This window comes from Vanellus vanellus, assembly GCF_965231255.1.
Source record: "Vanellus vanellus genome assembly, chromosome: 2".
Classification (NCBI taxonomy): domain Eukaryota; kingdom Metazoa; phylum Chordata; class Aves; order Charadriiformes; family Charadriidae; genus Vanellus; species Vanellus vanellus.
The window spans coordinates 122869075-122882745 of NC_138906.1; the positions used below are offsets into that span (position 1 = coordinate 122869075).

General features: G+C 36.0%; 1 protein-coding gene across 1 annotated transcript in view; it reads right to left on the reverse strand.

Moving 5' to 3' along the window:
• The window catches only part of CCDC178 (coiled-coil domain containing 178), a gene marked incomplete at its 5' end in the record, with an annotated part of 182858 nt that overhangs the window by 122076 nt on the left and 47111 nt on the right, over nt 1-13671 (reverse strand). Inside the window, 2 exons of the mRNA XM_082499492.1 lie at nt 5954-6113; nt 9606-9751. Of these exons, the coding sequence (XP_082355618.1) occupies nt 5954-6113; nt 9606-9751 (306 nt within the window). The remainder of the gene's footprint in view (nt 1-5953; nt 6114-9605; nt 9752-13671) is intronic.

Sequence of the window (13671 nt, forward strand, 5' to 3'; positions counted from 1 at the left end):
GTGAAGGAATTATAATCAAATGTGGTATAATCAAACGTGGCAATCTTAGAATGAACCTTTGTGTCTGTAGGAAGAATGATTAATAATTGTTTTAATTTTTAAAAAATAATTTTTAGACCATTACAGTAGTTCTTATTGATGCTGTTTAAAATACAGTGAGGGTTAATTTGCTTTTAATTATTACGCATATGGGTTGTTTTTCAATGAAGAAACATAAAACTACCCTTTAAAATTTCTATTAACCTTCCACTTACACATCCCTTTGATATTCACTCAGAGTATTGTTACTGTCATGGCACCCAACCTGTAGCTATGCACATCCCTAGGAAGGGAAGGTATATGACTTCCCTTTGAGCCAGTAAAATCAGTGGGATGGTTATTTGGGTAATACTGCCAGCACTTGCCACAGGACCACGTGCAAGCTGATATGCTAAGACTAGCCAGGAGCGTGGAGTAACATTCAAAAGTTTATCTTGTAACACGGGAGTCCCACAAACCAGTGTAGCGCACTGTTGGAAGCCACTGAGTCAACTAATCAAAGAAAATTTTATAGCCAGACTATTTGTTATCCTCACCTTCCACACACACGAAATAGCCTAAAGGGAGCAATGGCTCTCTAGCTTTTAAAAAAATCCTCTTTTGTCATATATCTTCAAATGTAACTCTTGTGTTTACATGGATATGCTGTAACAAAGCTCTTCAGTAACATTAATATTGATTAACAGTATTTTTTGAAACTAAGAGATGGAAACTGATCTGAAGGTATTAGTGCAGCAAGACTGAAAAGAATGACTAGAAGAAAAGATAACCTAAATAGATGAATAGTAAATGATAAAAGACACCCAGTGGATTTTACCTAATACCATGATGATAAACAGCCCCCTGGATCTATTTTTCCCTATTTCTTAATTCAGCTTTCAGCAGTATATTATCATATTTCTATAACAATCCCTTCTGAAATATGCCATTTTTTAGATTATTTCATTAGTAATACTCTCAATATCTGATGAAAAAACATAGCATGACTAGCTGTTAGAACCGGTCATGGATTTTCTGATATATCATTCACCAGATGGAAAATGCTTTTCTATAAAAAAAGAAAGTGCTCATCAGAACATGCTGATTTGTTTTAAAATGAAAAACATTTCCGTTAAGGTAAAAACATTCTGATTAAACATCTGCAGACTATTTTTTTTAATAATAATTGATTCAAAACTTATTCTAATATCTATAAAATTTAATATTTTTTTTAAAGTATTATATATTCCCCCTCTTTTAAACTTTCTGCATTGTGATAAGGAGAGCATATTGTCATTCCTTTAAAGGAATTTCCAAATGCCCTTTTGTATATCTGAGAAATTCTCATTCTGTTTTAGATGAAACATCGCTGAATTTGATGCAATTTTAAGGTACAATGCTAAAGACATATCAATTTATTACCATCTTCTTTTCCAGTATCATGCAACAGCCAAATAAATTCAAAGAAAATCTAGAAACATCATTGGGTGCTAAGGGTTTTTCGGAGAAGACTGATGTTAATTAATAGAATTAGGAAGTTATGATATTGCTACTATTTCAAATCAAACAGTAAAATATCAGTATATCTGTTAGTGCTTTGGTTAACAGCATTTAATATGTTTATCAAAAGTACAAGTCTGTCTATATAGATGTCTGAATTTAAAGATTTATACACCTGCACTTCAGAAATACATGATATGTGTCCAATACCAGATACTAATGAGGACGAGTTTCCACATTTCAAGAGAGTTTTGGTCATTCAAAATGTCTAGCTTAATCTTCAAAAACCACAGTAATCGTTTTTACAGTTACTTTAATTGAAAGCACAATAATCACATTAGCAGCAGAAAATAAGAGCAAGCAGGCTTGTTTTGAGGTTAAGAAAACAAGGCAAAACATAATCATTCTAAACGTGATCCAACACTCATTATGAACTGTTGTGTCAAATAATTCTTATCTGTGTGTTTAATACAGCACATATCAGCACTGAACCAAATGGCATTATGATAGTTTGGGGACTGTACTGTCTCTGTAGAACATAAGGTAATGAGATGCTATGAGAGTAGTTACAAATAGCACAGTGATAAAATACACCTATTACACGTGTAAATTTTGCCACATTTAGTAGCACGCATGTCAGTAAAACAAAGGTCACACCTTCTATTTGACATCTGTAACATTTATGTGTCATAGTCTTAACACTTGGCAGCCCTTTCTCCTGGGAGAACACAGAATCCACAAGGTCTGCAAAAACTGTGACTCAGCTCCCAAGCCAAATCATACATGATGTGTATTCCTGCAAGAAACAGGCACACAGATTCTTCAGCTTCTTATCCAATTCAGTCCTAATCATGAATAGACCACAAGAGTCTCCCCACAAAATGTCTTTTTCTGTCTGGATCTGTACTGGGGCCACTCGCTTCTCATGCAGATTCTCCCATAATAAGGGCCGTTCTTCAACTCTATTTGCCTTCATGATCCCTTCATGACCCTTCAAGGGACTCTAGTTTTCCCACCGAATTTCTCATCTAGTTTCTGGCCAGTTTATATCTTATCAAGAGATTGTTTAATCTCCTTTATGGGTTTAACAGTTCCATCTAGCCTCCAGGAGAGAGGGATTTCTTGCTCAAATAAAGATATCGCTGTCTATCCCCTTCCTGTCAAGACATTCAAAGCATTTTTTCTTGGCAAAAAGCTTTTCCTTCTTCTTGTTCTCACTTACTTTCTTTTACTCCTCCCCTCCCCAAATCTACAAGTCACCACAAAAAGGACATTTTATTGGACCTTTCAGTAGATCTCAAGCTGCGTTATTAAATCTCACTGGCCTTTCCATTTATTGCTGTATCATTCTTTTCTGAATAAAGTGTGCATCTTAAAAATGAGATAATGAGGATGATCGGTAATTCTAACCTCCAAACTGTACTGCTAGCTCAGCACCTCTAACATTTTGTATTGAAATAAACATCTGCATTTCTTCTTAAGTAGAAAGAACCATGAATTAACTTTAAATTTTCAGAATCAAGAGCTTTTTTCCTGCTTAAATCTGGCCCTGAATTGATCAACCAAAGCATCTAACAGCAATTCTCCCAAACTAAAAGATACAACTTACACTGAGTTGCTTGAGGTTCTGTTTTCACCTTAGCTGTGTATGCGTGTGATGTTACCATATGTATTCACAGCCTATAGAGGAAACACTCCTATTTAGTTCTTGTACTTCATGAGACTTGGAACAAAGTATTCTAACTTTTTCAACTATCAAGACAGGCAGCTCTCATTCAGTATGTTTCACTAGAATTTCTAGAAGCCCTAGACCAGAACCTCTTGAACTGTCTCCTGTACTCTGTACCTCAGAAGTTAGGGCATTCCTTTTTTTTTATTGTTTTCTCCCTATAGGGGTTAATCCTGTGAGGAATTCTTTTTATCCCCTCATCTCTCACCTTAAAAATATGCTTAATCTATTCCTATTGCATTAGGTATCAAAGGGGATTTAATGGTCTCACCCAGCTTCAGACCCAGAGAAGCAAAGCCTGTGAAAAACGGTCTAACACCATCTAACTACTCCAGCAAACAAGCTTTCATCTCCAGACCCTGGGTGACAAAGCCTCATCATCATTGTACCACATCACCTGAAGTCAGGACTTTTACAGAAATTGTTCAATCAGAAATCAGAACTGAAATTCTTTTTCATTCAACCCTGGTTAAAGGAGAAAATTTATCTTTATCATTCAATACCAAAGCAAGGTAGATGATTTGACTTTTTACTGCCAGGCAAAAGTGCTGAAAGCTGTCCAAGGGACCTTTTCCAGAGAGCCACGTGGCTCATCCTTCTAAAAGCCATGGCCCAACTTCCACAAATCACAGCTAAACTCCTTGAAGAGCCTGCCTGTAAATCCTAGTTCCAATGCACTCAAAACCCTCCTCCAACCACTGGTACTAGGCCTTCTGCCCATTTCTGTTGGGTAGTAAACTGAAGACCCTGCTACAATTTCTTGATTGTCCATATATTACTGAAGGAATATTTGGCTTTGCCAGTGTTATTACCACCAGTTTAGTCTTCCTTGACTAATCAGAAAAAGAGAGTAAATGAACTTGTTGTAAGGAGGCAGAGAGAGAGAGACCTTTCAGATGTAATAAAAACATTTAGGACATACTCTATTTTTTATTTCGTAATTTTTTAAAACATTTTCAAATGGATCAGAGGCGTTTGGGATTTTATAGGTGTGAATAAATGTTTTCATCTATATTTTCAATAAAAACAATGAAGAAAGACATAAAAAATGACTAGCTAATAACAAGGTAGATATTCATAGGGTGACACTGTGTGCCTGCATTCCAGCCGTAGGCCTAGATGGAGTGGTGTCATCATGGAGACCAGCAATGTGTACCAGTAAAAACTAAAAGAGGTTTTCAAGCATGCAGCATAAAATTTCTACTTAGATTTAACCACCAAAAGCTTGGCATAATCTCATTACCCCAACATTAATTTAATAATGAAATACTCTTAAGTGCTCTGTACTTCATGCAATAACCATAACTCAGTGTGTAAAGGAGATGGGAGAAAAGATGAGACAGGATGAAACAGGACACTTGAGGAAAAACAAATCTGGATGTCCTAGAGAAGAAGATAAGAAAGGCACCTCACCAAACAATCCTTACAGTGATTTTTGAAGTTAAGGTGATGATGAGCAAGTCAACACACTGGCAAGTATTTTAGACCTCAGAATTAATTTAACATAACCAAGGAGCCAAATATGGTATTTTGAAATGACTAGTATCCCTGTAAAAGGTAAGAAAGTAGCAATCTCTATTTAAAAAAAAAACCAAACACGTTCTTGTTGCTATTTCCCTTTCTTTCATACCCTCATCAGGACAGATTTTGTGAAAACAAAAATATTAATACATTAGAAATAGGAAGTAAAAGAGAATACTAAAGAGAATGTAATTGAGTAGCTTACTTTACCTAAACTATTCTAAACTAACTGAGAAAAGTATATGATGGGCATAAAAGAAAGAACACAAGATCAAATATGAATATTTTAATTATTCTTGATACAGCTACAATTGCAAACACCTTAATCTGGGAATCTCTCCCCAAAGAAGAAACATTCTAATGTACTTGTTTTCATGTAAAAATAAAGAAAATTATACATTAAGAATTAGGAAATTATAAATTTTCTTAGGAAAGAAGTTTAAATATGAAAATAATACAGAAAAGAATATGAAAATAATACAGAAAAGAACTTAGAGAATTGTACTCCAATAACCAACGTTGTGGTTATTACCACTATGCATTTTATACTTCTATTTCAGATAGCTCTGATGCCTCAGTTACACCTACACAGACTCTGACTCCTTCCTGGCTGGTATCAACCACAGAATTTAAGATTCAGATGAGGGTCCTCCTCCACATGAGGAACAGCTCACAGTTCAGAAACAGCTATATCCAAAAGACCAAAGTTTGACTGCTGCACTATCAAGATTACATACATTGAGCATTTTTCTTAAGCGATTAAAAAGCAATGGAAACTTATTGATGCTGATCTTAGTCAAAATTATCTGATTTATATTTGTTACTGAGCACTTGGTAAAAAGGAAAAAAAGGAGAAGTGATGTCTTGTCTTTTCTTTCCCAGAGGTATCCACAAATCAGAGCAAAAGAAAACAGGGAAGAGAAAGTTTACAACAGCCCAAGCATTAATGAAAAATTAAAATTTCCCAAGCAAATGAACAATATTATAATTTTCCTAGAATTACTTCTTTACTACAGAAAAATAGCAATTTATTTAACAGGAAATACTTGCATGTGGACAAGATGATACTACTTACTTCAAACTTTTGACAAAACTGGTATCCTTTTTAGACCTAAAAAGAGCCAGAACTAACCAAATAACTGTTTCACTTCTCACATAAAGAAACCCAGCTCTGATAATACTCACTTCCAAATCTTTCAGGTTTTTCTTTCTAATCTGTAGTAATTCTCTGTATGTTTTTTCTTCTTGCTTTAACCTTTTCTCATATTCTGCTAGCTCATCTTGGAGATGATTATATACCATCTGAACACTCTGCTGCTTAAACATCACGCCACTTAAATTTTTCCTTTGAAAGAAAAAAACTTCAATGAAGCAATCAAGTTACTCTGCTATACTGTTTTTAGCCTTTACTTACAGGTTTAACATTTAATTTTATAATAGATAAAAGTGTCTTCTCACAAATAAGGATACCCTTTAATAAAAACAAACAATGAGCTATACGATGGAGCTTATCATGAAAGTTTAGACCACTTAAAGACACTGCCTATCAATCCATATCCAATGAGTCTATTGAGCTACATTACTCTCAGAATTTTAAAAAACAGTTTGTATTTTTAAAACAACTTTCTAGAGAATGGACTGGTTGCACTCCCACATGTAAAATATCTGCTCAAATAATGGTATTATTTGAATATCAGAATGAGCCCATGACCAGTGCCATATTGCGTAACGACTATTTTATCATTTATTGGGACTGGAAGTGGGAGCTTCACACCATTTGTTTCATATTTTGTTTTGGTCTCTGTCCATATCTAATATGATTTCCTTAACTTGCACATATGAAATACATAATATGTTAAGCAATTTTCAGAGGTTTTCACTTTTTACTAACATCCTGTTCTCTCAGGGTCTGTATTTATGTTACTTTTAGACAAAAGCACATTAAAAAAAAAAAAAAGAAAAAAAGTATTTCTAACTGATTTTCTGCAAGTTAACCTAAACTAGAGCCTTGTGGATAATGTAAGTTAGCTGCATAATGACTATATCACAATGTGCACACAAAAAAGGAAACTCAAGAGACAAGTTTAAGCCTACTTTGTCTAATTTTAAGACCTTTTTGTGTAAATCAATGTTATTTTAACACTAAAATAAAATATTTGTTAATTTTAAAACTAATCAAACAGTCTGAGAAGGGGAAAAATCTGTCATGTAAAGATTATGCTGACCATTTACGCTGCCAACCTAGGAACAGCTGAGACCAATAATAAGCTGTTATCCTGCTTATTGATTAGCTGATACTTGACAGAACAGATGTATTTAGGAGTTTTGGAATTTAGTTCTAAATTCTGGAGGCCACAAGATCCTCCTCACACTCTCTTCTGAGACTCTGCAGAACAACAATCCCCTCTGCAAAACATTAAAGTATTTAAGGTCTCCTCTGAATCAAAAAACTCTACAAAAACTTCTCTAAAGAGGGACTAAGGGATCCATCATGGATTACCTAGAGTTCCTTTTCATTGAAACACCCTCCCAGCCTTCCTAATCTCCAGTAAATCCCCTTAAATGCTTCCTACCCTAATTTCCTTCTCGCTGGATGTAAGTACACCATATAGGAACTGATGCATATACACAGTAGGGTCTCCAATACAAACAAGGATGCTCCTTAGACAAACCTTCAGTTCACAGGATTTCCTCATCATCCTTGAGTGAATGTATTTTATGTTCATTCTTAACTTGATATACGAAGACATATCTTTATGTCTTTCCAGAGTGCAAAAGCAATTTTTGAAAAGTCATTGGTATATCACAGTTTCTAGGTGGGATGCCTATGTCATAATTTTCCCTTTGTTGGCAGGTTGGGCTAAATTTTTCAGTAGACTTCAGTTTTGTAGTCAAATTTATTGTGGAAAAAGTATTTATTTCAAATTACTGTTATTTTGATAACATTGTATCAATGTTTCTATTTCACTCTAGTAGCTATTATTTAGTCTTTTTATTGCATTAATGGTAAGCAATAATAAGTCAAGGAGGTGTTATTCAGAGAAAGATGCTAGGAAGTACCTAGAAAAAGACAACAGTGAAGACTGAAACCAGACATAGGGACTCCTTTACCTCAAGTTCCCCCACCAGATCAGGCTAGAATTAGCCTGATGACATTCCAAAAAAATGGAAATAATAGCCAAGAGTAAAAGTAAAAACACTTAATCCTTTATTCCCAGTTTTTCTACCAAGTCAGGTAGGTATCAGCATTTTTACAAAAAGAAGAAAGATCAGTTCAAATAGACAAGTATATTTGATATTGAACTAAGCGCATAACAGAAAATATAACAGGAAATGGCTACAGCAGACTTTCTTAAGATAGATTGATGGAATGCCATGTGATATGTTAGATCATTGGAAACATTAATAAAAGAAGGTACATTAGCCTGAAAGAACTTTTTTTTCTGAATATTTTCACCATTAATCTTCACTAATGAGAAGCAATAAGCAATGAAAAAAACACCAAGAACCCCAAAACTCTTCTCCTTGCCCCTCAGGCACAGAGTGGCTGAATGCTCTGACAACCAGAAGGCATAAGCATGCAGTCAGTTTTCAGCAAATCACATGATGGAGCAATTCCCATGTGCTGTACCTTCTGTGTTCAGAGAATGACAAAAAGGAATAAAACCCATTTGGATGCATAATTTGGTAGTCAAAGGGGTTTTTTTGGACTGTTTTTTGACTTTACAGCTCTTTCTATTAAGAACCTGGAAGCAGGTTCTTAAAAAATGCAGTTTTCATTCCTATCTATTTTAGGTCTAGAAGTTGGAGAATTTGCAAGAAAATTCCTCTTTGAAAGAGAGATTGACTTAGCTATATAGTAACAATAAATTGCTCGAATGAACTTTCAGTGCCACTTTGTGTTGATATTATCCCTTTCTTGTCTGAGTCTGAATATAACATGTCACTGACATGAAACTACTGACTACTGGCTAAAGAGCTGTGGGAAACGAGATTTTCAGTCATGGAAAGATGCCTTCTGTTCTTGAAGTTCAGTAAGTTCCACTGCACATTGAGTCCCTCTGAATCATCTGTTTGAATCAAGAGTTGGAAAAAAACATACCCAGTCCCACATATTCAGCTAAAAAATTTACATAGAATTTTTTTTTTTTCTCCCCAGTCAAAAATTTCATGGAGTAATCTCTCAAGGATCTTTCAACACTGACAGTACATAAGTGAATGAGATCACAGAAAGGGAACTGTAGTATAATGATGCAAGGATAACTTTTTCACTATTTAGTCATCTTGTACAACTCAACAATCCAAGCTGCTTCCTCTTTGACATTGCTCAGCAGGTTCACCTTTATCCTTGAAGAGTAAGCTTGCTGTGCAGTCAGCATATACGGCACTCCAAGGTTTGCATGGCCTAGAAGACAGCCTGCACTAACAGTTGGATAGAGCCCTTTGAGACTATTTTCAGGACTCATCACTCACAGTAAGTGTAGGTCCACACTTCTTAAACCAGAGAAAACACAGAGTACGTGGAATCCTCCATTAATTAAGGATGCAACTGACCATGAATATTATCAGATTTACAAACGTAATTCTGATGCCCAAAATGCAATTTGGTAGGCAGGCAATTTATCATTAATAACTTCTATAGATGCCTTAAAAATACAAGCTGTGATCAGACAAAAATACTCTCAAATTATTGATGAAAAGTGCATCATATTTCCTAGAAATAATATTGTAAAATAACAAAACTATCTTTAGTAATAGTAATAAAGTAGAATTGCTAACTTATGTTAGTAAACATAATAAATCATCTTTTAAAATTCATAAAATAGGCAGGTCTTACCGCAAATCAACAAAAGATTTTTCTGTATTTTCCATCTCTATTTGCTTCATGTTCCATAATTCATTTAATTCCTTAAGTTCATTTTTTAAATTTTCCATAGTGTGAGAGTTTTCAGCAATTTGACTGGAAACAATTGAAATTTTTTCCTGGGAATTAAAAATACACCACAGCATGTAAATTAGGCAGGCCTAGGTTTCCAAATACTGTATTTTAAGCACACAATTATGGGCAACAATTCATGAAATTGTGTACCCAAAGAAAGAGAACTTCTTTCAAAGCAGGGAGTTGAAGCACTTGGTGCAACTGGAGGAACTGCATTTCTGTAACAGCTCGGCTTTGCACATGCAGTTACAGTTCTCCAACTTGTTGCGCAATTCTTCTACTATATATCCACAAATTTTATTATGGTACTTGTATTTTTGCAGTTGCTTGTGTTGTATACGGATGTACACATATTTGTAGGCTACCATCTTCATAAAATACATATCCTCTTTTATTTTTGTTCTCATACATAGAAGTTTTGCAAATAAGCACTGGCTTGCACAGCAAAAACTTTATTAATGATAGTGAAAAGTAACAATTTTTGCATATGATCTATGTCTATTCATTTCAGCGTATGCAGAGTCAGCATATTAACTGGCAGCTTTTATAGTTAGACCATCAAAGTACTTACAAAATGTAATACTGTTTTAGGCAGGTACCTAAAATCTTGACTTGATGGAAAAGAACAGTATTTTTAGCTGCGATTCTCCAGGGAGAATGTGTCTTACTCATTATCTCTGAAAACGGTCATTTTTCATTTAGTTGCCTAAATAGAGAGTTATCCTCTTTTGATACCAAGTTTTTCATAGGGTAGCTGACTCCTGAACTCCTGCCTACTTCCCTCAGCTACAAGTACACAACTTAAAAAGATGCTAACGTTAAGCTGCTGAGAACCTTTAAATTAAAAAGTATGTTCACTAAACTTCCTATTCTGCAGAAGAAAGATTAAATTGCAGAGTCTTTTTCATACCAAAAGTTCACAGGAACCAAAAACCGTAAAGATTCACGACACAAGCAAACTCTACTTTGAAGAGCAACAGTATCCGGTACACAAAGCTGCAGCTTCCCCCCAGTGAACAAGGCAAACATAAAGCCCTGTAGCAGTTCAATAGTAATAAACAGGTGGGAGTCTTCTATTTGGGTGATACTTCTAAAGCGGTTTTGCTGCATTAGATTTTGTAACCCATACTAATGGGCTGTAAGCAGCCATGTAAATGGGTTAAATTAAGAGGAAGGAAAATACCTTTTGATCAATCCTATACATACACATATAATTTAAGTGCACACATGTATAAATACCAAATTTCAAGACCTCACAATTCAGTAGGTAAAGAATGCACCACAGTATTTAAATAAAGATTAGTATTTTAGAAATTTGTTTAGAAACTGCCCCATTTTTCTGAAGCAGTAGCCTGATGCATAGTCTAATGATCATCTTCCTTATGAAAGAAGTGCTTCTCAGAGGTATACCTAAAAGGTAGCTGTAAAAAAACCTGACAAATCAAAGGTTTTGTAACAGATGTTAGCACAGATATGAAGGTGTGGAAGGTACCACAAGAACATGACATTTTTAAGGCCTCTGAATTTTGTAAAAGTGTAATATGTATCTGTATAGGATTAGGTGGAAATTTCAGGTTTCTTGCAGGAACATGGAATCATCAGAAAGAAAATGAAGATATGGTAATTAATGCAAATCCCCATGCAACTGAACCGCCCATAGAGAGTCTCAAACCTCTGAGGAAAAATCATATTAGTTTTAGGTTTAGTACCAGGAGAACTTGGAGAAATGCGATAGCTTCTGATACACAGGATGTTTGTATGATGTGTCCTGGCCCTTATCTTTACAAATAATGAAATTTGAGATGATTAATATATCGTGGCCAGATATAAGTATGTACACAAAGAAGCCAAGACGTTTTTTGCCAAAGAGTCAGGTTCACTGCGTTAGAACAAAATTGTCAATGAAGAAGAATTTTGTCTCATTGACTTCCTGCACTTTTTTCAGGACTTTGTAACCAGGCAGATAAAATCTGCTGGCTTCCAAGCATATGGAATACTAGCCATTGAGTCAGTGCAACCTGTTTATAGAACACAGAGAACGTGCAATCAGGTTTTAGAACAAACAAAAACGGTGAGATACTCTACATTCTGTGATCCAAATATCAATAGACTGAACATCTGTCGATAACAGTCCAGTATCCTGCCTAAGCTGAATGAGTCCCTTGGCATTTGGTCATTCAGCTGCTCAATACACGAACAGTATTCTTCATACTTCTCAGCTGCTGAGCAAGACTAATGGTGTATTATGGGGAAGAACTCATACGCTTTTGTCTAGGTATCTAGCTTTTAGACATTTAAATGTCAACAGACCAAACTAAGTCACTTCAAATTCAAAGGTGAGATGCAGAGGCCTCCCGGGTGTGATTCATCTTGTCCTAAAATAGGTAAACTATGAAGGGTTGGGTGAATTGCTTGCTCAGTTAGAAGCTGAAGACTCTGTATTACTCCTGTTCTAAGAATACTACGGAATCATAGCCATTTCTTCATAGAATCATAGAATCATTATGGCTGGAAAAGACCATTAAGATCAAGTCCAACTGTTACCTAACTCTACCAGGTCCACTTCTAAACCATGCCCCTGAGCACCATATCTAGACAGCTTTTATATACATCCAAGGATGGCGATTCAACCATGTCCCTGGGCAGTCTGTTCCAGTCTTTGGTAACCTTTTCAGTGTAGAAGTTTTTCCTAATGTCTAACCTAAACTTTCCCTGGGGCAACTTGATGCCATTTCCTCTTGTCCTATTTGTTGTAACTTGTGAGAAGAGACCAACGTCCACCTCTCTACAACCTCCTTTCAGGTAGTTGGAGAGAGTAATAAGGTCTCCCCTCAGCCTCCTTTTCTCCAGGCTGAACAACCCCAAGTCCCTCAGGTGCTCCTCATAAGACTTATTCTCAAGATCCTTCACCAGCTTCGTTGCCCTTTTCTGGACATGCTCCAGTACCTCAATGTCCTTCTTCTACTGCAATGCCCAAAATTGAACACAGTTCTCAAGGTGTGACCTCACCAGTGGCAAGTAGAGGGGGACAGTAACTTTTCTAGCCCTGCTGGCTACACTATTCCTGATGCAGGACAGGAGGCCGTTGGCCTCCTTGGCCACCTGGGCACACTGCTGGCTCATGCTCGGCCAGCTGTCAGTCAACACCCCCTGGTCCTTTTCTGCTGGGCAGCTTTCCAGCCACTCCTCCCCAAGCCTTTAGTGCTTCATGGGGTTGTTGTGACCCAAGTGCAGGACCCTGCGCTTGGCCTTGTTGAAGCTCATACCATTGGCCTCAGCCCATCGGTCCAGCCTGTCCACGACCCTCTGAAGAGCCATCCTACCCTCAAGCAGATGAACACTCCCCACTCAACTTGGTGTCGTCTGCAAACTTACTAAGGGTGCTCTCAAATCTTGCATAACTTCATTTAAGCTACACACTGGACAAGCTTTAAACAAGCTGATGTATTAATCATGGGAGAGCACTAAAATCTCTGAATGCAACTTTAAATAACTTTTCCTTAAAAACAATATAACATGATTAACAGACCCATATAGTGTGACCCTGCACAGATAGAAATATGCGTTACTGTTAAAAATAAGACAGACCCTTTTATAAAGCCCCCTTTTACAAAACTTGAATTGCTATGAACAAGGAACCTGATACAGTTTTAAGAACATAACATTTAAGGTAACGAAGTATTGTTACAAGTTCAGAGCTGTACAGATCTTGTACAATAGGCTTTGTACGCTGTTTTACTCCACCTATCCAGAACACTACTCTAATACTCCTCCAGAACAGCAACTCAAATACTGCTCCAATAAAAAATGGATACAGTTATTTACAATTACTATGAAAGGCAGCATTAAAAATAATAATAAAAAAGCATAGGAAATAAATGCACTGAAAAACATTGTAGAATTACTGGTTATCTGTATGCTGACTCACCAGTCATTCCCACATGTTTTAAGATCTATTGGTAAA